Here is a 25221-nt window from a genome sequence, read left to right as displayed (position 1 = left end):
AGGCAGGATGATCGTGGTTCCAGGGTTAGGGCAGGAGAGAGGCAGGGTGGTCGAGGTCACAGTTCCGGGGTCAGGGCAGGAGCGAAGCAGGATGGTCATGGTCACTTCTGGGGTCAGGGCTGGAGAGAGGCAAGATGGTCATGGTCACTGTCCCAGGGTCAGGGCAGGAGAGAGGCAGGATGGTCGTGGTCACTGTTCCAGGGTCAGGGCAGGAGAGAGGCAGGATGGTCATGGTCACTGTTCCAGGGTCAGGGCAGGAGAGAAGCAGGATGGTCGTGGTCACTGTTCCAGGGTCAGGGCTGGAGAGAGGCAGGATGGTCGAGGTCACAGTTCCAGGGTCAGGCAGGAGAGAGGCAGGATGGTGAGACGCCACGCGGTGATTGTGGCCTGTGGTCTGGAACCACCGTCGCAGTAATAAACTTTCAAAGGTGAGACCCTCCAACGGGAGCTCACCCCACATAGAGGCGGACGCCTTCGCGGATGACAACGACGTTGGATCAGACGGATCCCTGTTTGTTCGGCAGTACCCAGGTACTGAAGCTCCCGGGCCGGAACCCCAACAAGTGCACCAACAGTTCACGGGATAGCGCTATTCCACAGACTTTCGGGTGGGCCCTGACATTGGGGAAGGACATCAGGGTATTGGTGCCTAGCACCCAAGGTACTTTGGGGACAATCCTCTGGGGTACTAGGGCTGTGTGTGTGTGTGTGGCCTATATACTGTGGGGTACAGGTTGATATACAGTACTATGTTCAGTAAAGACAGTTATTATATACCCTGTGTGTGATTATTATTGGTATTGTCCCACCAGGTTGGGATCCCTCGCAGGTGGAGGCACAGCACCGAGGCGAATGAGAGATCACCCCAGGCTCCCAGTGACAGAGGCTCAGGATTTCTGGTAGACAAACAGGTGACAGCAGTACTGGTAGTTCCTTTAGTGACGGGGGAAAGGGGCTACACCAGGAGAAAGGATTTTTAGGGATATTGAGTGATGTACTTGAAAGAGGTAAGGAAAAGGTGTTTTTATACAAAACTTGTACATAACTGTGGTTATCTTCTCCTTAATTACCTTTAGCTACTTATATTGAAGTTGATGGGGAATTGGTCATTTAACAGTACAATTGCACAAAGCCAGCCAAAAATCCACATTATGACTTTCATTTACTAGCTAATTGGCCGCCTTAGACAAATCTAACGGTCCTAAAAGCAACCATGTGATTGCTTGTATTTCTTTGGAAATTGAATTACAATTGGGGAAGTGTTTGTCAATCACATGTTTTCTTTTCACTTATCCCACGCTGTCCTTATAAGAGAGCCGACAAAGATAAGAGTGGCGAGTGGGGAAGGGGCCCGACTGTGCAAATTCTTGTTCAAAACGCAAAGATTTTACACAGAAGGGAGCATCCTAAGGAAATGAAGTCTCAGCTCACTGTGTTTACAAACTAACTTATAATATATATATATATTTGCATATATTTATAGGTATTGGATTTGGGCAAAAAAAAAACCTCAGTCACCCAGATGTAACCTCTTAAACATGTCACTGCCACCGGTACACTTTGGTCTTTGGAGGGATGGCCTTGTATAGTTGAATCCTGAAGAAGGCTGAAGACTTGGCCGTGTCACAGATTCTCTCACATAACTCGTACTTTGCACCGAGACCCGCAAACTACCGAACTAACCATTGCAGAACCAACAACCAGTTATTAAAGCACCTGCCTGCGCTGCTCGCTGATTGGTTGAGATTTTCCGACCTGTCGGGATTCCTCGTTCCCTCATCGGCAAGCCGTTTCCTATTTCGTATTCCTGCCCCGTGGACATAAAACGGGGTCAGAGTTTGCTCCAGTGGCCAATAAAAAAGTTACATCATCACCTGGACATCACGTCACATCTTTCTATTCGTGACCTCATATTTTTTTTCTTTTATCAAATCTGCAAATAAAAACAGGGGGCCCCTAAAGGTCAGGGGGTCACAGAGTAATTCCAAGACACCCCAGGTTCAGGTAGAAAAAAAACAATCGTCATTTCGGGGGGAATTGCTGCTTTAATGTAATGGGGATACAAAGGCTCTGTAAGAAATTGTTGCCATGCAATACTTATTTTTCATTACCCATCTGCTGGCAGAATAGCTACCCCAAAATAAGTACTCAGGAAGAAGAGACTTATGAGCAACAATCTGAAGAGTTCTCATGTTGGTCCATTTAAGGAGCCACCCCACATGTGTCCAAAGCGAACTAAAGCCATCGATATGTCCAGTGGGGTTTTTGTCGGTGACAAATGAGCAGCACCTAAAGCAAAGAAAATATGTATTTACACCTAATCTACAATAAATAATTCAGCTTTAGATAAGGAGATGAAACAGAAATGGCATCCCGCAGTATCCTCCCTAATAATGACAGAATCACAGTGTGGCGTATGATAACTCACACTCCTCGCTGGCGGAGGGGCATGGGTACGCTGTGCGCTGCGGGACCAGCCGGCGATAGCCCAGTATACAGACGTAGCCAATGTTATTACTCCATGCCACCGTGGTATTACAGCTTGGTAATGGTAACACGTGCGTTATCTCCATAACACGTGCAATACATAGCGCATTATTTCTTGCGTTAATGGTGGTAATGACACCGGCATATATTTAATAAGACCCGGAGGCGGATGGTTACAAACAAGTATCTGTATTTTTTAACAATTATTTTCTGAAAGTTAAAATATTTGACGAGTATGTAACTTCAAGTTTAGGGTGAGGTGCCCTTATCTCTACCTTATATCTTTCTTTATCGTATATGTACTATGCCAACTGCTTCTCAGGCAGGAAGAGGTGGTTATAAATACATCTGATGACTTCATCAGGGGTGGAGCAAAACACCATTTAACCATCACTAGTGGAAAAGGACAGAGCACAACGTTACTCTGAGAAAGGTACTTATTTATACTCCGTGTACCTACATGGGGTCTAATTGCGCCCTGGCCTTTTGGGCTAGTGTTTGGACTACTAGAGGTTTCTGGTTCCTATCCTTTTCCCAGGAGCAGCACAGAGACTCCTTTTAGTTTGTGTTATTGTACTACCTGGACACATTCATTTGTTGATACCACCATTAAGTATGTACTGTAATTGGCGCCTTGTATAGTGTACTATTAGAATGAACCAACACCCACTGCATTCAGACTATTTTAATGCAAATAAAGGAACATTTTCAAAGTATATATTAGATTTTGTAGATTTAAATAATCAAGTCCCTATTTTAAAAGAAATCTCATTGGTTCCATTTGGTCCGAACTGAACTGAACTGACTGAACATGGAAAAGGGATTTGCAATTTTTAAACTAATATCAAAACAGAATATTTCATCCAACCCACAATTCTCAAAATAGTTCTGTTCATAGTTTTAATCTTAAACGCAACAGGTCCCTCAGCACTGAATAGTACCACTACAGCCTCTTTTCATTGTGCTCATCTCATATCACTGATACAATGTTGCTTATAACATTGACCACTATCAGATCCCTTACAATGTGCTGCAAGTCTCTCAGGCACCGAGGCGGTTGCGGTAAAGTGCTGCTCGGTTACATTGACGCCCTCACACAAAGGTTGGTTGAAGGTCCTCGTTAAAGTTCACGACACTCCGTGAGTGGGTGTATGGCTTTGCCCATGGGTGCAGCTGGTCAATAGACTCTGTCTCTGAGTTGTAGCTGTCACTGGAGTCGTAAGCACTTTGGAAACACATGTCACAGTGAGGCCTGTGACAGCAGCAGTAGGACTCATCTGAGCTGCTGGAGTCCGTCTCTGTGTAGGTGCAGAGGGTTTGAAATCTGGGGTCATCCTGGGCCATCATCTCACGTGCTACCTGTCCTGGGTGGCTCGAACGTCTAACAGGAGTACAACCAGAGGGATTCTTTGATGGGTCTGACATGGGATATCTGGTTGTCATCCATAGGCCATCAGTATCTTGTGACTTCTCCTGCTCTTCAATCTGATGACCCAGCTCTGTATCTACAGATACGGAAGGTGGATGGTTATGCTTAAAATCATCAGTAGCCTCTCCTAGTTCCCACTCAGCTGTGTGAGTCAGCCTCTCGTCTGTCCGGGTCTTTACTTGGTTACATCTGTTCCTTGCTGCTTTGTTAATAATGCACCAGGCAGGAGACGGCACCGCGCCCCGGAACTGGGAGGAAGGGTGCAAACCCCTCCGAGTATACACATGTCCCCGTCTCCCCCTCATCAGACAGGGGGTTAGACTGACGTACACTTCCCGAAGCCCCTCAGAGGAGAGTGACACAGTGTCTCGGTGCACACTGTGACTGGCACGTCTCTGCCTCCTGGGACACCGGTGCCCGTAGCCCGACACAGTCTCCATGCTGAGCTCCTTCAGGATCTCCTGCAGCTTCACGCTGCTGACGTAGTTCACCCTTTTTGATACATTTTCCCAAGCTTCATCTGAACCCTGTGTAAGCTCCTGCGTGTGCTGGTATTGATATTTCGAGAGACTGTCAGACAAGCCCCCACTTTCGGAGTTGGCTGTCATCCTGGTGTCTTGTGTTGAGATGGAGCAACCAGATTGGTCCGTGGCATGATGTGATCCATCATTCGCACCGCCCTGTAATTCATGACTATCCTCCCTGAGGACCTGGGCAACTTCACACTTACATCCAGAAGAGGCGTCCTCCTTTGGATCCTGAATATCAGCTCTCTTGATCAGGCTCTCTTCCGTATCAGATGTGGTTGACTCCTTCTGTGGTCCATTAATGGTCAGCATTTCTCCATTATCTTCAGGTTGCAATGCTGAGACAGATGGAACAGATACACTGACACTTTCCCTGGTCTCAAAGCTGCAGTCGGGTCTCAACAGCTTTACCAGCTTGTCCTTGGCATTGTTCACCTGCTCCTGAAGACTCTCTATGACTGCGTTTTTCTGTTGAACATAGCAAATTGAAATAACGTTAGAGATCTAAGAGCACAGAGGAGAATTCATTAGCAAGCCCATCCTTGTTTGTGCAGTGCAGCCATTTTTATTGCAGACCCCCATTTAATTCAACCACAAATGATGAAACCCATGTTTACTAAGTGGTGGTAAGTCATACGACACCTTCCAGCTGCAGACGACCCCTAACAGGACTTTCACTAGAATAGGGGTCTTATGACATAGTACTGGTCAAATATGGCCCATAGTTCCATACGTACTAAGCTTTCCATACAACACCTTCCAACATGGCCTGTAAGGCGTCTGCCCAGCCTGGAGTAACGCTGCTGAGTAAGTACAACCCTTTATGGCCAAGTCACTTAAATGGGGTCTTATGGGGTCTCAAGGAGCGACACTACTGTACTTAATATATATGTGCCATAAAGGTGCAGCCCCTACGTACTTATCTTGTCTTTATATTTTTATTGCATTAATGTAGCCATTTAAAAGAGTCCCTTATGCTTTTTAATGTGATACTTTAATACCTTCATGCTTTTGCAATCCGGAGATATTGGCCTCCGAAAGCATAGACGGTTGCCTGAAATTAAGATGGCCGCCATTTCCCTCACAAGTCAACAGGATGAAGCGTGAGTGACAAATGCTTGTTTTAGCATTTCTAATGATGATTGAAAAGATCATTATTTTTGTACATTTTCAATGTTCCATGCCTTACTTGGGGGCTGACACTTTCATGCCTACGCAGATACAGATATTTGAAACATTTTTTTTTTAAGGGAGGTTTCATTTACTGTGTTTTCTTTTCCAAATATCTTTACGGTGTATTATGGTTTCTCTCTCTCAAACCTACAGGAGTCACGTGACCACAGGAGTCACGTGACCACAGGAGTCACGCCCGTGAGTACCCCAGAGAACATTGCGGCTGGAGGTAAATACTTAATGAGAGTCTTTATTTTCCGTTAAATACAGTGAATGTCCGGGTTTGGGAATAATAAAGTATCTGTGCCCCTCCCCCACCATAGCATTTCCCTATCATCACTTCAGGGCAGGGGTTCTCAACGCCAGTCCTCAAGACCCTCCTCCCCAACAGGTCAGGTTTTCAGGGTATCCCTGCTTCAGCACAGGTGGCTCAGTCGAAGTCTTCGCTGAGCCACCTGTGCTGAAGCAGGGACTGATTGAGCCACCTGTGCTGAAGCAGGGATATCCTGAAAAACCTGACCCTATTAGGGGGAGGGGGTCTTGAGGACTGGAGTTGAGGACCCCTGCTTTAGGGAATAAATAGAAATATCAGAAAACGAAGGCGCGGGCACGAAACAGTCGCCCGGTACAGAGAAGGATACAGTGAATTAGCGGCGCTCAAACGCAGTCCTCAAGAGTAGAGATGGGCGAAAATTTTTAGCGGGTTTTCATCCGCCTCGGGTCAGCCGGTTCCTTTGGTTCCCGTATCAGTCACCAAAAGGCCAATCCGCTATTATGGATTTGTTGTTGAAAGACAGGGAGGAAAAGTAGGATGTGACAGTGATACTACCCATCTGCTGGTTTAGCTCACACTAATAGAGCTGTGTCCTAGAAAAGCAGTGGTTGTGGGTTCTAGTCCTGAAGGGTCTGACACCGTTCCAGTCATTAGGTTGGTGCCTTGGGCTTATCAACTCTATATAATTGGCATGGACATCCTAGCCTAGGAAGTGCGAGATACTTTGCATAGCCAATTGCATATCTCCCAGCCGGATACCTCTCATTAGCCATATTTCAAGGGATGTTTGAGGGGGTTATACATACCACTGGAGACACTACTACATGAAAGTCTCTCTCCCTCTCTCCTTAATACCGGACCTCTTTGGTGTCCCTTGAGGACTGAGTTTGAGCACCGCTGCGGTAAATTATTCGAGACATACGTGGGATAGGCACAAGCAGCAAAACAGATCAAAGAGGGTGTAAGATTTGCAGAAAGTAGCCTGGATTGGCCAAGTGCACCTTCTGTGTTGTGTGCTCACCTCGGTCAGCAGCCTTTTCATGGAGGTGTTCTCCCCCAGCACGTGATAGATCTGCTCCTCGCTGTACATGGATCGGAAGCTCTTGTTGGGGCTGTTGAAATACTTGGCCATCTGGATGATGCTCGGACTTTGTTCTTCCTCAAACTGCCTCCACTGCAGCAGCTGGAGGGGGAACACAGTGAAGCAGGTTTTCTGGGGTTAACATGCTGGCCGGGAAAAGTGAAGCGGTTCCTGCACACAGCGTGGACAACACCCCTGATATTGACCCACTTTCTATACCTTCTTCACCCCGAGGCCCTCCTTCCTGCCCGCTCTTCTATATCTTTTAGTGAGGTTTGATATCAATTTTCAAATGCACCAATAAAGTACAAAGGGGCAAGTATGTGTGAGACACAGAGAAGTGCTAGAACCAGAGGTCACGCTCTGAAGCTTGAAGGTCGGAGGCTCAGGGGAAATGTGGGACGTTAATGGAATAGCCTCCCAGCCGCTTTGGATAGACACAAGGGGGAATCCTAAATATGGGGGGGGGGGGGGGGGTTGGGAAAGCCAGGGAACAAATAGGGTGTGAGGTTTCCCAGCAGGCAAAGTGGCAGAGTAGGGGGGACAAGTGATTCTTATATGTCATCAATTTCTTTCTCTGCCACCAAAACCCGCCGGCTGCGGACAGGAAAGAGAAGGATCCCTCCAGGTCTCTCATCCCGGTGAGTTTCCTGCTAATTCTAGGATTGTCACCAATTCAGAACCAGAGACCCATCATTTCCAAGGAAATCTTTGTCGCCAATGAGCGAGAGATCAGACTAAACCTAGAAGTACTCGGTGATTGACATCTGTAGGAGGATATAGGCCTGTTACTCTGAGAATAGCTTTTCCCATTTAAGCTTCGCTGCGGGAAATCCTACCAGGAATTTTAATCAGGATGAATCGCAACAGATTCCCCCCATCAGGCGCCAGTACAAGGACACGTGTGGGCAGTGTTGGATTTAAATAAAAATGCCGCCTTTAGGCACTTACCTGGTGCCACCCTCCTCCTCCAGCGCCGCACTGTCCCGTTGCCATGGCAATGTAACGCAGTTTGACTTCACGTTGCTGGCCTCGCATGCGCAATCGGCACATGCGGGCCGCAAATGTGCGATTGGCACTGGCTGGGCGCGCATTCCTAATCAGCACTTGCCAGCCGCTCATGCATCGATCGAAGCATGCGCATGCGCGGCTGGCAAGTACCAATCGCGCATGCCGCCCCCAAATTCTGCCAGCTATCGGGCCCAATGGGAAATGTGCCACTGCCTGTGGGACAGGGACCCACGCAGGACACTCAGTCAGACACCTTGCTGTGTTAACCCTCAACGGGACGTTTTAAAAACGCACAAGAAAGAAGAACTTGGGGATAAAATATATTCAACTTGCTGTACTAAAAGAAAAAGGTTTGAACCAAGATGTTGGTTTTAGAACTGACTGTAGCAATCTGGAGGGTACGTCTGGAGCCCAACCTCTGAGAAGGGGGCGGCCTAGCACAGTTTCACGCTTTCTCCCTTCACCTGACATCTGGCACACTCAACTAATCCTATCAACTCACCACTTACAGATCCCCTGCCACAGTTGGCCTCACCCCTTCCCTCAATGGAGAGGGTAAAAAAAGTTAAAATGTAAGTTTTCAGTATGTAACCTTCTGTAAAATGCATGCAGGACTCACACTCACTGCCCCCCTGCCAGACTCCTCTCCAAGCGCACCCGGCATGTGACTCACTTGCATTGGACATGGCAACGGCCAATGACAATGGACCCTAGAGAAGGACTTAGACAGAGAGGAGTCTTTAAGAGGGGCTGGTGGAACGCGTGGGGGCAGAGCTGTTAGAGTCTGAGGGATCTCAGAAGTGTTAGCGGACACTGGCAGGAGTGAGTCGATCCTGCGAGACGGCCTAGAGAGGCAACCATCTGGGAGAGGCCGGAGGAACGCAGACCATCAGAGGGGATCCAAAACTGGAACAACCTACCGGAGACTCTCACAGCCGCCCCCAGTCTAAGGTCTTTCATAACTAAAGCTGTCTCACATTTTAATCTGGTCTGTAACTGTTACATGCGCCTGTAACCCAGGTCTCCAGCAGCTCCTAGAGACCCCCCTCCCTTGGAGCAGCGTGGTCGCGGGGGCCGCCAGAGCCAGCGACGGACCCGACGGCTGCTTCCAAAGGTGGGGGCCGGAGCAGGGAGTAGCGTGCTATCTCCGCGAGCAGGCTGGTTGCCGGGGACGCGATCGGGCCGTTGCTAAGGCCGCGATCGCGTTGCTGCGGTCCCGGCAGCTAGCGAGGAGGGCGCCGCCATTGCGCAACAGCTCGCGCATGCGCAGGAATAGCCAGGCGGCAGGAGAGCTCCAGAGAAGTCGCGCGAGGGCAGGGACTGTTCAGGAGAGGTTGCGACGGCCATTAGGGATTCGCGCAGGCGCAGGAAAGGCGCGCACGCGGCCCCAATGTATTTGCAGCCTCCACGGGACTACAACTCCCATGAGACTTAGGGGCAAGCACATCAGGTGCCTCCGTGTGGCCAATAAGGGCCAAGGATCTCCAGAGGGAGCAATAAGATACATTTCGCGCGCGGAGAACGGCAGTTGGAGCTGGGGAGCTGTGAGGGAAGGAAGGGTGCAGAGAGCATATGCAGCTCCTGCATCGAGTAAGGTCCCCACATCCCAAGTAAGGCCCCAACTCCCCACCAGGTTAGTGGGTAAGTGCTGAGGGACGGCCCAGATAGGGACGCTGCCCTTAGTGCGTGTGTGTGTGCTGTCTTGTCAGGATCACGGCTGGCAGTGCTGTGAGGCCTGACAAGAAGGCATAGTGCTAGTGTGCAGCAAGTTGCTGTACGCGTTATGAAGTTTGCAGTGCGTAGTGTAGTGTTAGTGTTAGGGTTCAGTGAGTGTCAGGACTGGGATGAGTTAGGGGAGTGGGGCAGGTTATTACTCCGCAGGCCCTAGGAGATTTCCCCAAGCCACCCCAGGTTGCGGTTCATCAGGGACAGGCCCTAGGTTAGGGTTCCTGTCACGTTAGGGTTAGTGAGAAAGAGATAGGGATATAGCGGCGGTTGCTGTTCCCGTGATGCGGTGTGTTCCCGTGATTAGGTTGTGTTCCCGTGAAGCGGTGGGACCCTCGTTGGGGTTCCTGGAGAAGTACCTGGATAGGATCAGACGGAGGCATCGCACGTCTGACCCTTTGAGAAGAGTGTTGCAGGCCCGAGCATCGGAGTGCTCGGAAGGTATTCACTATATATATGTGCACCAACAGACCTAACACATTAATTAGTGACTGCGCAGTCACCCACGTTCTCTCCTAGAGTGCGGGACATTGGGTGGGGATTCTCGGGACACTGGGTGGGATCACCTAGTGTTGGGGAAGCGTCCTGCGCGACGCAGTAAGTGTCTCCTCTAGAGAGGGACACAGGTTATGATGATATTGCTGTGATCTGTTTCTTGCATGTTGAGTAAAGTCCCAGGTTAATATATATATCTGTGTGAGTATCGATTATTGTGATTGTCCTGCGAGGAAACACTCCCCCTATGGTGGGAGCCATCGCAGGTGGAGGCGCTGCATCGTTGGAAGTAAGTACCCCTAGTATAAATGCCCCAGGTTCCCCGTGGCGGAAGCTCAGCCCTCCTGTGAGCAACAGGTATAGCACCACACTAGAAGTAGTCAGATACACCTACACACCCCAATCTCACTTAGGGTGGGGGTAAGAGGGCTACACGCCTATAACATGTATTATCTCTTACTGTGCATGCAATGTCTTGTATGTAATGTATAATCCTGCTCACTTATGTAACTATGTATTGTAACCATGTATCTGTCATCATAACTCTGTGCCCAGGACATACGTGAAAACGAGCGGTAACTCTCACTGTATCACTTCCTGGTAACACATTTTATACATAAATAAATAAATTGAATGACCCCTCTGTTGAGGATCATGAGGTACCTGTGTATCTTTTCTAACTGCTTTATAAATATAGCGGTATTATAAACGTTCCTGTAGTCTGCCTCCATTTTGTCTGACTCGCGCCCATGAGTGGGGAGCATACAGAGAAGGAGGACAGGCCCCCGCTTCAGCAATAGGTGTTAGTCTGAGGTAAAATAGAGGGGTTACAAGTATAACTGGCTTCCTTAGAAAGTTTAGATGACACTTAAAAGTAACTTATCGGTATCGCTTGTAGTGTAATATATCAGCTATTTATGTGTATCCCTCACTCTAATCATGGACCCATAATTACTTTGGAAACAAAGAAGCAAAGCTAAGCTAACAATTTGCCTGGGTCTTTGAGGGTTGGCAAAGAGTCTTACCACCAAAACACATTAGATAAAGATTTTAAAAACCACCCAAAGCATTTGTTTACCATGTTGACAATTTCCCTCCCTCCCCCTCTCTCTCACCTCCATCTCCCCCACCTCTGCCTCTTCCTCCCCCCTTCCCTCTAACTCCCCCTCTTACCTCCCCACGTCTCCCTCACCTCCCTCTCTCCCTCCTCCTCTGTAATTCCCCCTCTCACTTCTCCTTCCCTTTCACTCCACCCTCCCCCTCCCCCTCTCCCAATCCTTCCACCTCTCCCTCCCCCCTCAGCTTTCCCCCCTCTCACCCACCTCTCCCTCCCCCCCACGTATATTTCAGGGTCTGGCCCAACTTTAGTTATGACCTAACTAGCGTCTCGTTAAATCCCTGCATTACCTATAACGGAGCATACCGTTAGCACTACCGCGGTTATAGTTGGTGCAATGCCGTTTCTGGCCATTAACACGGTGTTAGTGAACTTTGAAGATACATGTTACCAGTTAATGAGGCGTTAACATAGCTCAACCGGAGTTTCCGTGCCATAGTGCCAAGATCTGCCGTTTAATAACCCTTAAAATCCCATCTATACTAATCAGAGTTATATGACTCCTCCTCCTTGTGAAAGCAAGCCATATCCCCCACGCTGTCTTCTGTCTACGGGCTGGTGGTACCTGTGGAATGAAGACGAGGCAGTTGATGGTGGTGGTACAGATGAGGATGCTTCCGGACGTCACCCCGTAGACCAGGTTAGACCAGGTGTAGAAGAATCGAGTAACCAGGAATACTGATCCGGTGCCCACAATGACTAGGCCACTCCCAACCATGATGGCCAAGGACTGGTTGACAGGCGGAGAGCTGATGTTATTGGTCAAACCAGCCAAGTAACTGCCATAAATTAGAATGGCGCCCTGACAAGAACAGATAAAGAAGCTCAATGTAGTAAACTGGGAGTACAGAGAAAGGACAGGTATGTGGCAAAGAAGATAATATAGGAAAACATATTCTATCCATCTCTGTCCTTATTACCGTAGAATGAATATTTCCCCTGTTTGTGGTACATGGCACGTTGACATATTTGTGGGGTTCTGGAGTATTGGTAGAGGTTGGGAGGAGAGGGAGGTATATCATTGATGGGGAAAACTTGACCCATTTGAAGCTCCCCGAAAGCTTACACCTGGCATTACATTGTACGGTAACGGGGAATGTTTCCTACCTTAAACCCAACATGGAGAACTATCCAGAGATCAGCGTAGAGAGAAGCACAGAAGTTCAGCCTGGTGACCGCACAGAATGTCCCCCGATCTGCCGCCTGTGTGGGGAAGGGGAGCAGAATGAGTCGTGCAGAGGCCAAAAGATGTTATCAAGTGGAGACGGACCATGATGACCAATAATTCCTAATTTACTGCCCATGAAGGGTCATATTTACTACGCAGGTTTATTGCAGGAGACACCTTCCAGCTCATCTTAGGTGAATGGGCCATATGGAACCATATTTAGTAAGCATCCCTAGCATTGCTATAAGACACCATGCAGTCCATCCACTTAAATAGGCTGCGAGGTTTCTGCCAGCGCTGAAAGGGGCCTTATGGCAGAGCGCTGCTTAGTACACATGGGCCCAAGTCTTGTTTATTTGCATGTATAGAGTGTGAATGGATCATCTATATCAGTATGTGTTTGTATATGTAACGTGTATATATAATCTAGTATACATAATGTATATATGTATAGCGTGTGTATGTAATGGAACATGTGTATGTAAAGTATATCTACTGTATGCAAACACAGGTGTATCTATATACAAGTAGGTGTGCAGGATCACTGGTAATCAGTGTGTTAATGTATAGCGAGTACTGGGCCCAGTATGGGATTATATAGTGAAGACCGGGCCCAGTATTGTATTGTATAAGGAGTACTGGGCCCAGTATGGAATTGTATAGGGATTACCTGGTCCAGTATGTTATTGTACAGGGAGTTCCAGGCCCAGTATGGTATTGTATAGGGAGTACCAGGCCCAGTATAGTATTGTATAGGGAGTACCAGGCCCAGTATAGTATTGTATAGGGAGTACCATGTCCACTATGGTATTGTATAGGGAGTACCAGGTCAGTATGGTATTGTATAGGGAGAACCAGGCCCAGTATGGTATTGTATAGGGAGTACCAGGCCCAGTATGGAATTGTATAGCGAGTATTAGTCCCAGTATGGTATTGTATAGGGAGTACCAGGCCCAGTATGGTATTGTATAGCGAGTATTAGACCCAGTATGGTATTGTATAGCGAGTATTAGTCCCAGTATGGTATTGTATAGGGAGTACCAGGCCCAGTATGGTATAGTATAGCGAGTATTAGTCCCAGTATGGTATTGTATAGGAAGTACCAGGCCTAGTATGGTATTGTATAGCGAGTATTAGTCCCAGTAAAGTATTGTATAATGTGTCCGTTTTTTCTATATTGTATAGCGAGTATAGGGCCCAGTATGGTATTGTATAGCGAGTATTAGTCCCAGTATGGTATTGTATAGGGAGTACCAGGCCCAGTATGGAATTGTATAGCGAGTATTAGTCCCAGTATGGCATTGTATAGGGAGTACCAGGCCCAGTATGGTATTGTATAGCGAGTATTAGACCCAGTATGGTATTGTATAGCGAGTATTAGTCCCAGTATGGTATTGTATAGGGAGTACCAGGCCCAGTATGGTATAGTATAGCGAGTATTAGTCCCAGTATGGTATTGTATAGGAAGTACCAGGCCTAGTATGGTATTGTATAGCGAGTATTAGTCCCAGTAAAGTATTGTATAATGTGTCCGTTTTTTCTATATTGTATAGCGAGTATAGGGCCCAGTATGGTATTGTTTAATAATGATAATAACTTTATTCCATATAACGCTTTTCTGCCAAAGGGACATACAGCGCGTCACAATTACAGCGCAGCACGTAGGAATGTTACAGACACAGTATAGCAAGTACTGGTCCCAATATATAGTATTGTATAGTGCGTAATGGTCCAAGTAAAGTATTGTATAGTAAGTACTGGTCCCAGTATAGTATTTTAAAGTCAGTACTGGTCCCAGTATAGTATTGTATAGTGAGTACTAGTCCCAGTAAAATATTGTATAGTAAGTACTGGTCTCAATATCGCATTGTATAATAAGTACTGGTCCATGTATAGTATTGTATAGTGTGTGCTGGTCCATGTATAGTATTGTATAATAAGTACTGGCCCATGTATAGTATTGTATAGTGTGTGCTGGTCCATGTATAGTATTGTATAATAAGTACTGGCCCATGTATAGTATTGTATAGTGTGTGCTGGTCCATGTATAGTATTGTATAGTGTGTGCTGATCCATGTATAGTATTGTATAATAAGTACTGGTCCATGTATAGTATTGTATAGTGTGTGCTGGTCCATGTATAGTATTGTATAATAAGTACTGGTCCATGTATAGTATTGTATAGTGTGTGCTGGTCCATGTATAGTATTGTATAATAAGTACTGGCCCATGTATAGTATTGTATAGTGTGTGCTGATCCATGTATAGTATTGTATAATAAGTACTGGTCCATGTATAGTATTGTATAGTGTGTGCTGGTCCATGTATAGTATTGTATAATAAGTACTGGTCCATGTATAGTATTGTACAGTAAGTACTGGTCCATGTATAGTATTGTATAATAAGTACTGGTCCATGTATAGTATTGTATAGTGTGTGCTGGTCCATGTATAGTATTGTATAATAAGTACTGGTCCATGTATAGTATTGTATAATAAGTACTGGTCCATGTATAGTATTGTATAGTGTGTGCTGGTCCATGTATAGTATTGTATAATAAGTACTGGTCCATGTATAGTATTGTATAGTGTGTGCTGGTCCATGTATAGTATTGTATAATAAGTACTGGTCCATGTATAGTATTGTATAGTGTGTGCTGGTCCATGTATAGTATTGTATAATAAGTACGGGTCCATGTATAGTATTGTATAATAAGTACGGGTCCATGTATAGTATTGTATAGTGTGTGCTGGTCCATGTATAGTATTGTATAGTGTGTGCTGGTCCATGTATAGTATTGTATAATAAGTACTGGTCCATGTATAGTATTGTATAGTAAGTACTGGTCCATGTATAGTATTGTATAGTGTGTGCTGGTCCATGTATAGTATTGTATAGTGTGTGCTGGTCCATGTATAGTATTGTATAATAAGTACTGGTCAATGTATAGTATTGTATAGTAAGTACTGGTCCATGTATAGTATTGTATAGTAAGTACTGGTCCATGTATAGTATTGTATAGTGTGTGCTGGTCCATGTATAGTATTGTATAATAAGTACTGGTCCATGTATAGTATTGTATAGTAAGTACTGGTCCATGTATAGTATTGTATAGTAAGTACTGGTCCATGTATAGTATTGTATAGTAAGTACTGGCCCATGTATAGTGTGTGCTGGTCCATGTATAGTATTGTATAGTGTGTGCTGGTCCATGTATAGTATTGTATAGTAAGTACTGGTCCATGTATAGTATTGTATAGTAAGTACTGGTCCATGTATAGTATTGTATAATAAGTACTGGCCCATGTATAGTATTGTATAATAAGTACTGGTCCATGTATAGTATTGTATAGTAAGTACTGGTCCATGTATAGTATTGTATAGTAAGTACTGGCCCATGTATAATATTGTATAATAAGTACTGGCCCATGTATAGTATTGTATAATAAGTACTGGTCCATGTATAGTATTGCATAGTGTGTGCTGGTCCATGTATAGTATTGTATAATAAGTACTGGTCCATGTATAGTATTGTATAGTGTGTGCTGGTCCATGTATAGTATTGTATAATAAGTACTGGTCCATGTATAGTATTGTATAGTAAGTACTGGTCCATGTATAGTATTGTATAGTTAGTACTGGTCCATGTATAGTATTGTATAGTAAGTACTGGCCCATGTATAATATTGTATAATAAGTACTGGCCCATGTATAGTATTGTATAATAAGTACTGGTCCATGTATAGTATTGTATAGTGTGTGCTGGTCCATGTATAGTATTGTATAATAAGTACTGGTCCATGTATAGTATTGTATAGTAAGTACTGGTCCATGTATAGTATTGTATAGTAAGTACTGGCCCATGTATAGTATTATACTGTATAGTGTGTACTGGTCCATGTATAGTATTGTATAGTGTGTGCTGGTCCATGTATAGTATTGTATAGTAAGTACTGGTCCATGTATAGTATTGTATAGTAAGTACTGGTCCATGTATAGTGTGTGCTGGTCCATGTATAGTATTGTATAATAAGTACTGGTCCATGTATAGTATTGTATAGTAAATACTGGTTTATGTATAGTATTGTATAGTGTGTGCTGGTCCATGTATAGTATTGTATAATAAGTACTGGTCCATGTATAGTATTGTATAGTGTGTGCTGGTCCATGTATAGTATTGTATAATAAGTACTGGTCCATGTATAGTATTGTATAGTAAGTACTGGTCCATGTATAGTATTGTATAATAAGTACTGGTCCATGTATAGTATTGTATAATAAGTACTAGTCCATGTATAGTATTGTATAATAAGTACTGGTCCATGTATAGTATTGTATAGTGTGTGCTGGTCCATGTATAGTATTGTATAATAAGTACTGGTCCATGTATAGTATTGTATAGTGTGTGCTGGTCCATGTATAGTATTGTATAATAAGTACTGGTCCATGTATAGTATTGTATAATAAGTACTGGTCCATGTATAGTATTGTATAATAAGTACTGGCCCATGTATAGTATTGTATAATAAGTACTGGTCCATGTATAGTATTGTATAGTAAGTACTGGTCCATGTATAGTATTGTATAGTAAGTACTGGCCCATGTATACTATTGTATAATAAGTACTAGTCCATGTATAGTATTGTATAATAAGTACTGGTCCATGTATAGTATTGTATAGTGTGTGCTGGTCCATGTATAGTATTGTATAATAAGTACTGGTCCATGTATAGTATTGTATAGTGTGTGCTGGTCTATGTATAGTATTGTATAATAAGTACTGGTCCATGTATAGTATTGTATAGTAAGTACTGGTCCATGTATAGTATTGTATAGTGTGTGCTGGTCCATGTATAGTATTGTATAATAAGTACTGGTCCATGTATAGTATTGTATAGTAAGTACTGGTCCATGTATAGTATTGTATAGTGTGTGCTGGTCCATGTATAGTATTGTATAGTGTGTGCTGGTCCATGTATAGTATTGTATAATAAGTACTGGTCCATGTATAGTATTGTATAGTAAGTACTGGTCCATGTATAGTATTGTATAGTAAGTACTGGCCCATGTATAGTATTATACTGTATAGTGTGTACTGGTCCATGTATAGTATTGTATAGTGTGTGCTGGTCCATGTATAGTATTGTATAGTAAGTACTGGTCCATGTATAGTATTGTATAGTAAGTACTGGTCCATGTATACTGTGTGCTGGTCCATGTATAGTATTGCATAATAAGTACTGGTCCATGTATAGTATTGTATAGTAAATACTGGTCTATGTATAGTATTGTATAGTGTGTGCTGGTCCATGTATAGTATTGTATAGTGTGTGCTGGTCCATGTATAGTATTGTATAATAAGTACTGGTCCATGTATAGTATTGTATAATAAGTACTGGTTCATGTATAGTATTGTATAGTAAGTACTGGTCCATGTATAGTATTGTATAGTAAGTACTGGTCCATGTATAGTATTGTATAATAAGTACTGGTCCATGTATAGTATTGTATAATAAGTACTAGTCCATGTATAGTATTGTATAGTAAGTACTGGTCCATGTATAGTATTGTATAGTGTGTGCTGGTCCATGTATAGTATTGTATAATAAGTACTGGTCCATGTATAGTATTGTATAGTGTGTGCTGGTCCATGTATAGTATTGTATAATAAGTACTGGTCCATGTATAGTATTGTATAGTAAATACTGGTCTATGTATAGTATTGTATAGTGTGTGCTGGTCCATGTATAGTATTGTATAGTGTGTGCTGGTCCATGTATAGTATTGTATAATAAGTACTGGTCCATGTATAGTATTGTATAGTAAGTACTGGTCCATGTATAGTATTGTATAGTGTGTACTGGTCCATGTATAGTATTGTATAGTAAGTACTGGTCCATGTATAGTATTGTATAATAAGTACTGGTCCATGTATAGTATTGTATAATAAGTACTAGTCCATGTATAGTATTGTATAGTGTGTGCTGGTCCATGTATAGTATTGTATAGTAAGTACTTGTCCATGAATAGTAGTATTGTATAGTGTGTGCTGGTCCGTGTATAGTATTGTATAGTAAGTACTGGTCCATGTATAGTATTGTATAGTGTGTGCTGGTCCATGTATAGTATTGTATAATAAGTACGGGTCCATGTATAGTATTGTATAGTGTGTGCTGGTCCATGTATAGTATTGTATAATAAGTACTGGTCCATGTATAGTATTGTATAGTATTGTATAGTGTGTGCTGGTCCATGTATAGTATTGTATAGTGTGTGCTGGTCCATGTATAGTATTGTATAATAAGTACTGGTCCATGTATAGTATTGTATAATAAGTACTGGTCCATGTATAGTATTGTATAGTAAGTACTGGTCCATGTATAGTATTGTATAATAAGTACTGGTCCATGTATAGTATTGTATAGTGTGTGCTGGTCCATGTATAGTATTGTATAGTAAGTACTGGTCCATGTATAGTATTGTATAATAAGTACTGGTCCATGTATAGTATTGTATAGTGTGTGCTGGTCCATGTATAGTATTGTATAGTAAGTACTGGTCCATGTATAGTATTGTATAGTATGTGCTGGTCCATGTATAGTATTGTATAGTAAGTACTGGTCCATGTATAGTATTGTATACTGTGTGCTGGTCCATGTATAGTATTGTATAATAAGTACTGGTCCATGTATAGTATTGTATAGTGTGTGCTGGTCCATGTATAGTATTGTATAATAAGTACTGGTCCATGTATAGTATTGTATAGTGTGTGCTGGTCCATGTATAGTATTGTATAGTGTGTGCTGGTCCATGTATAGTATTGTATAGTGTGTGCTGGTCCATGTATAGTATTGTATAATAAGTACTGGTCCATGTATAGTATTGTATAGTGTGTGCTGGTCCATGTATAGTATTGTATAATAAGTACTGGTCCATGTATAGTATTGTATAGTAAGTACTGGTCCATGTATAGTGTGTGCTGGTCCATGTATAGTATTGTATAATAAGTACTGGTCCATGTATAGTATTGTATAGTAAGTACTGGTCCATGTATAGTATTGTATAGTAAGTACTGGTCCATGTATAGTATTGTATAATAAGTACTGGCCCATGTATAGTATTGTATAATAAGTACTGGTCCATGTATAGTATTGTATAGTAAGTACTGGTCCATGTATAGTATTGTATAGTACGTACTGGCCCATGTATAATATTGTATAATAAGTACTGGCCCATGTATAGTATTGTATAATAAGTACTGGTCCATGTATAGTATTGTATAGTGTGTGCTGGTCCATGTATAGTATTGTATAATAAGTACTGGTCCATGTATAGTATTGTATAGTGTGTGCTGGTCCATGTATATTATTGTATAATAAGTACTGGTCCATGTATAGTATTGTATAGTAAGTACTGGTCCATGTATAGTATTGTATAATAAGTACTGGTCCATGTATAGTATTGTATAATAAGTACTGGTCCATGTATAGTATTGTATAGTAAGTACTGGTCCATGTATAGTATTGTATAGTAAGTACTGGCCCATGTATAATATTGTATAATAAGTACTGGCCCATGTATAGTATTGTATAATAAGTACTGGTCCATGTATAGTATTGTATAATAAGTACTGGTCCATGTATAGTATTGTATAGTGTGTGCTGGTCCATGTATAGTATTGTATAATAAGTACTGGTCCATGTATAGTATTGTATAGTGTGTGCTGGTCCATGTATAGTATTGTATAATAAGTACTGGTCCATGTATAGTATTGTATAGTAAGTACTGGTCCATGTATAGTATTGTATAGTAAGTACTGGTCCATGTATAGTATTGTATAGTAAGTACTGGTCCATGTATAGTGTGTGCTGGTCCATGTATAGTATTGTATAGTGTGTGCTGGTCCATGTATAGTATTGTATAATAAGTACTGGTCCATGTATAGTATTGTATAGTAAGTACTGGTCCATGTATAGTATTGTATAGTAAGTACTGGTCCATGTATAGTATTGTATAGTGTGTGGTGGTCCATGTATAGTATTGTATAGTGTGTGCTGGTCCATGTATAGTATTGTATAATAAGTACTGGTCCATGTATAGTATTGTATAGTGTGTGCTGGTCCATGTATAGTATTGTATAATAAGTACGGGTCCATGTATAGTATTGTATAGTGTGTGCTGGTCCATGTATAGTATTGTATAATAAGTACTGGTCCATGTATAGTATTGTATAGTGTGTGCTGGTCCATGTATAGTATTGTATAGTGTGTGCTGGTCCATGTATAGTATTGTATAATAAGTACTGGTCCATGTATAGTATTGTATAATAAGTACTGGTCCATGTATAGTATTGTATAGTAAGTACTGGTCCATGTATAGTATTGTATAATAAGTACTGGTCCATGTATAGTATTGTATAGTGTGTGCTGGTCCATGTATAGTATTGTATAGTAAGTACTGGTCCATGTATAGTATTGTATAATAAGTACTGGTCCATGTATAGTATTGTATAGTGTGTGCTGGTCCATGTATAGTATTGTATAGTAAGTACTGGTCCATGTATAGTATTGTATAGTATGTGCTGGTCCATGTATAGTATTGTATAGTAAGTACTGGTCCATGTATAGTATTGTATACTGTGTGCTGGTCCATGTATAGTATTGTATAATAAGTACTGGTCCATGTATAGTATTGTATAGTGTGTGCTGGTCCATGTATAGTATTGTATAATAAGTACTGGTCCATGTATAGTATTGTATAGTAAGTACTGGTCCATGTATAGTATTGTATAGTGTGTGGTGGTCCATGTATAGTATTGTATAGTGTGTGCTGGTCCATGTATAGTATTGTATAATAAGTACTGGTCCATGTATAGTATTGTATAGTGTGTGCTGGTCCATGTATAGTATTGTATAATAAGTACGGGTCCATGTATAGTATTGTATAGTGTGTGCTGGTCCATGTATAGTATTGTATAATAAGTACTGGTCCATGTATAGTATTGTATAGTGTGTGCTGGTCCATGTATAGTATTGTATAGTGTGTGCTGGTCCATGTATAGTATTGTATAATAAGTACTGGTCCATGTATAGTATTGTATAATAAGTACTGGTCCATGTATAGTATTGTATAGTAAGTACTGGTCCATGTATAGTATTGTATAATAAGTACTGGTCCATGTATAGTATTGTATAGTGTGTGCTGGTCCATGTATAGTATTGTATAGTAAGTACTGGTCCATGTATAGTATTGTATAATAAGTACTGGTCCATGTATAGTATTGTATAGTGTGTGCTGGTCCATGTATAGTATTGTATAGTAAGTACTGGTCCATGTATAGTATTGTATAGTATGTGCTGGTCCATGTATAGTATTGTATAGTAAGTACTGGTCCATGTATAGTATTGTATACTGTGTGCTGGTCCATGTATAGTATTGTATAATAAGTACTGGTCCATGTATAGTATTGTATAGTGTGTGCTGGTCCATGTATAGTATTGTATAATAAGTACTGGTCCATGTATAGTATTGTATAGTGTGTGCTGGTCCATGTATAGTATTGTATAGTGTGTGCTGGTCCATGTATAGTATTGTATAGTGTGTGCTGGTCCATGTATAGTATTGTATAATAAGTACTGGTCCATGTATAGTATTGTATAGTGTGTGCTGGTCCATGTATAGTATTGTATAATAAGTACTGGTCCATGTATAGTATTGTATAGTAAGTACTGGTCCATGTATAGTGTGTGCTGGTCCATGTATAGTATTGTATAATAAGTACTGGTCCATGTATAGTATTGTATAGTAAGTACTGGTCCATGTATAGTATTGTATAGTAAGTACTGGTCCATGTATAGTATTGTATAATAAGTACTGGCCCATGTATAGTATTGTATAATAAGTACTGGTCCATGTATAGTATTGTATAGTAAATACTGGTCCATGTATAGTATTGTATAGTAAGTACTGGCCCATGTATAATATTGTATAATAAGTACTGGCCCATGTATAGTATTGTATAATAAGTACTGGTCCATGTATAGTATTGTATAGTGTGTGCTGGTCCATGTATAGTATTGTATAATAAGTACTGGTCCATGTATAGTATTGTATAGTGTGTGCTGGTCCATGTATAGTATTGTATAATAAGTACTGGTCCATGTATAGTATTGTATAGTAAGTACTGGTCCATGTATAGTATTGTATAATAAGTACTGGTCCATGTATAGTATTGTATAATAAGTACTGGTCCATGTATAGTATTGTATAGTAAGTACTGGTCCATGTATAGTATTGTATAGTAAGTACTGGCCCATGTATAATATTGTATAATAAGTACTGGCCCATGTATAGTATTGTATAATAAGTACTGGTCCATGTATAGTATTGTATAATAAGTACTGGTCCATGTATAGTATTGTATAGTGTGTGCTGGTCCATGTATAGTATTGTATAATAAGTACTGGTCCATGTATAGTATTGTATAGTGTGTGCTGGTCCATGTATAGTATTGTATAATAAGTACTGGTCCATGTATAGTATTGTATAGTAAGTACTGGTCCATGTATAGTATTGTATAGTAAGTACTGGTCCATGTATAGTATTGTATAGTAAGTACTGGTCCATGTATAGTGTGTGCTGGTCCATGTATAGTATTGTATAGTGTGTGCTGGTCCATGTATAGTATTGTATAATAAGTACTGGTCCATGTATAGTATTGTATAATAAGTACTGGCCCATGTATAGTATTGTATAATAAGTACTGGTCCATGTATAGTATTGTATAATAAGTACTGGTCCATGTATAGTATTGTATAGTGTGTGCTGGTCCATGTATAGTATTGTATAATAAGTACTGGTCCATGTATAGTATTGTATAGTGTGTGCTGGTCCATGTATAGTATTGTATAATAAGTACTGGTCCATGTATAGTATTGTATAGTAAGTACTGGTCCATGTATAGTGTGTGCTGGTCCATGTATAGTATTGTATAGTGTGTGCTGGTCCATGTATAGTATTGTATAATAAGTACTGGTCCATGTATAGTATTGTATAGTAAGTACTGGTCCATGTATAGTATTGTATAGTAAGTACTGGTCCATGTATAGTATTGTATAGTGTGTGGTGGTCCATGTATAGTATTGTATAGTGTGTGCTGGTCCATGTATAGTATTGTATAATAAGTACTGGTCCATGTATAGTATTGTATAGTGTGTGCTGGTCCATGTATAGTATTGTATAATAAGTACTGGTCCATGTATAGTATTGTATAGTAAATACTGGTCTATGTATAGTATTGTATAGTGTGTGCTGGTCCATGTATAGTATTGTATAGTGTGTGCTGGTCCATGTATAGTATTGTATAATAAGTACTGGTCCATGTATAGTATTGTATAGTAAGTACTGGTCCATGTATAGTATTGTATAGTGTGTACTGGTCCATGTATAGTATTGTATAGTAAGTACTGGTCCATGTATAGTATTGTATAATAAGTACTGGCCCATGTATAGTATTGTATAATAAGTACTGGTCCATGTATAGTATTGTATAGTAAGTACTGGTCCATGTATAGTATTGTATAGTAAGTACTGGCCCATGTATAATATTGTATAATAAGTACTGGCCCATGTATAGTATTGTATAATAAGTACTGGTCCATGTATAGTATTGTATAGTGTGTGCTGGTCCATGTATAGTATTGTATAATAAGTACTGGTCCATGTATAGTATTGTATAGTGTGTGCTGGTCCATGTATAGTATTGTATAATAAGTACTGGTCCATGTATAGTATTGTATAGTAAGTACTGGTCCATGTATAGTATTGTATAATAAGTACTGGTCCATGTATAGTATTGTATAATAAGTACTGGTCCATGTATAGTATTGTATAGTAAGTACTGGTCCATGTATAGTATTGTATAGTAAGTACTGGCCCATGTATAATATTGTATAATAAGTACTGGCCCATGTATAGTATTGTATAATAAGTACTGGTCCATGTATAGTATTGTATAATAAGTACTGGTCCATGTATAGTATTGTATAGTGTGTGCTGGTCCATGTATAGTATTGTATAATAAGTACTGGTCCATGTATAGTATTGTATAGTGTGTGCTGGTCCATGTATAGTATTGTATAATAAGTACTGGTCCATGTATAGTATTGTATAGTAAGTACTGGTCCATGTATAGTATTGTATAGTAAGTACTGGTCCATGTATAGTATTGTATAGTAAGTACTGGTCCATGTATAGTGTGTGCTGGTCCATGTATAGTATTGTATAGTGTGTGCTGGTCCATGTATAGTATTGTATAATAAGTACTGGTCCATGTATAGTATTGTATAGTAAGTACTGGTCCATGTATAGTATTGTATAGTAAGTACTGGTCCATGTATAGTATTGTATAGTGTGTGGTGGTCCATGTATAGTATTGTATAGTGTGTGCTGGTCCATGTATAGTATTGTATAATAAGTACTGGTCCATGTATAGTATTGTATAGTGTGTGCTGGTCCATGTATAGTATTGTATAATAAGTACTGGTCCATGTATATTATTGTATAGTAAATACTGGTCTATGTATAGTATTGTATAGTGTGTGCTGGTCCATGTATAGTATTGTATAGTGTGTGCTGGTCCATGTATAGTATTGTATAATAAGTACTGGTCCATGTATAGTATTGTATAGTAAGTACTGGTCCATGTATAGTATTGTATAGTGTGTACTGGTCCA

General features: G+C 41.5%; 1 protein-coding gene across 1 annotated transcript in view; it reads right to left on the bottom strand.

The window, feature by feature from the left end:
* Positions 1-2685: 2685 nt before the first annotated feature.
* GPR156 (G protein-coupled receptor 156) overlaps positions 2686-25221 on the bottom strand; it is a 32842-nt gene continuing 10306 nt past the window's right edge. Inside the window, exons 6-9 of the mRNA XM_075593481.1 lie at positions 12427-12522; positions 11885-12121; positions 6912-7073; positions 2686-4911 (exon numbers count right to left, since the gene is read on the bottom strand). Coding sequence (XP_075449596.1) covers positions 3580-4911; positions 6912-7073; positions 11885-12121; positions 12427-12522 — 1827 coding nt within the window. The 3' untranslated portion in view covers positions 2686-3579. The remainder of the gene's footprint in view (positions 4912-6911; positions 7074-11884; positions 12122-12426; positions 12523-25221) is intronic.

The sequence above is a fragment of the Ascaphus truei genome, chromosome 3 (assembly GCF_040206685.1).
Source record: "Ascaphus truei isolate aAscTru1 chromosome 3, aAscTru1.hap1, whole genome shotgun sequence".
Lineage (NCBI taxonomy): Eukaryota > Metazoa > Chordata > Amphibia > Anura > Ascaphidae > Ascaphus > Ascaphus truei.
The sequence above is the reverse complement of the archived record's forward strand: the minus strand, read 5'-3'. Positions and strand labels throughout refer to the sequence as shown.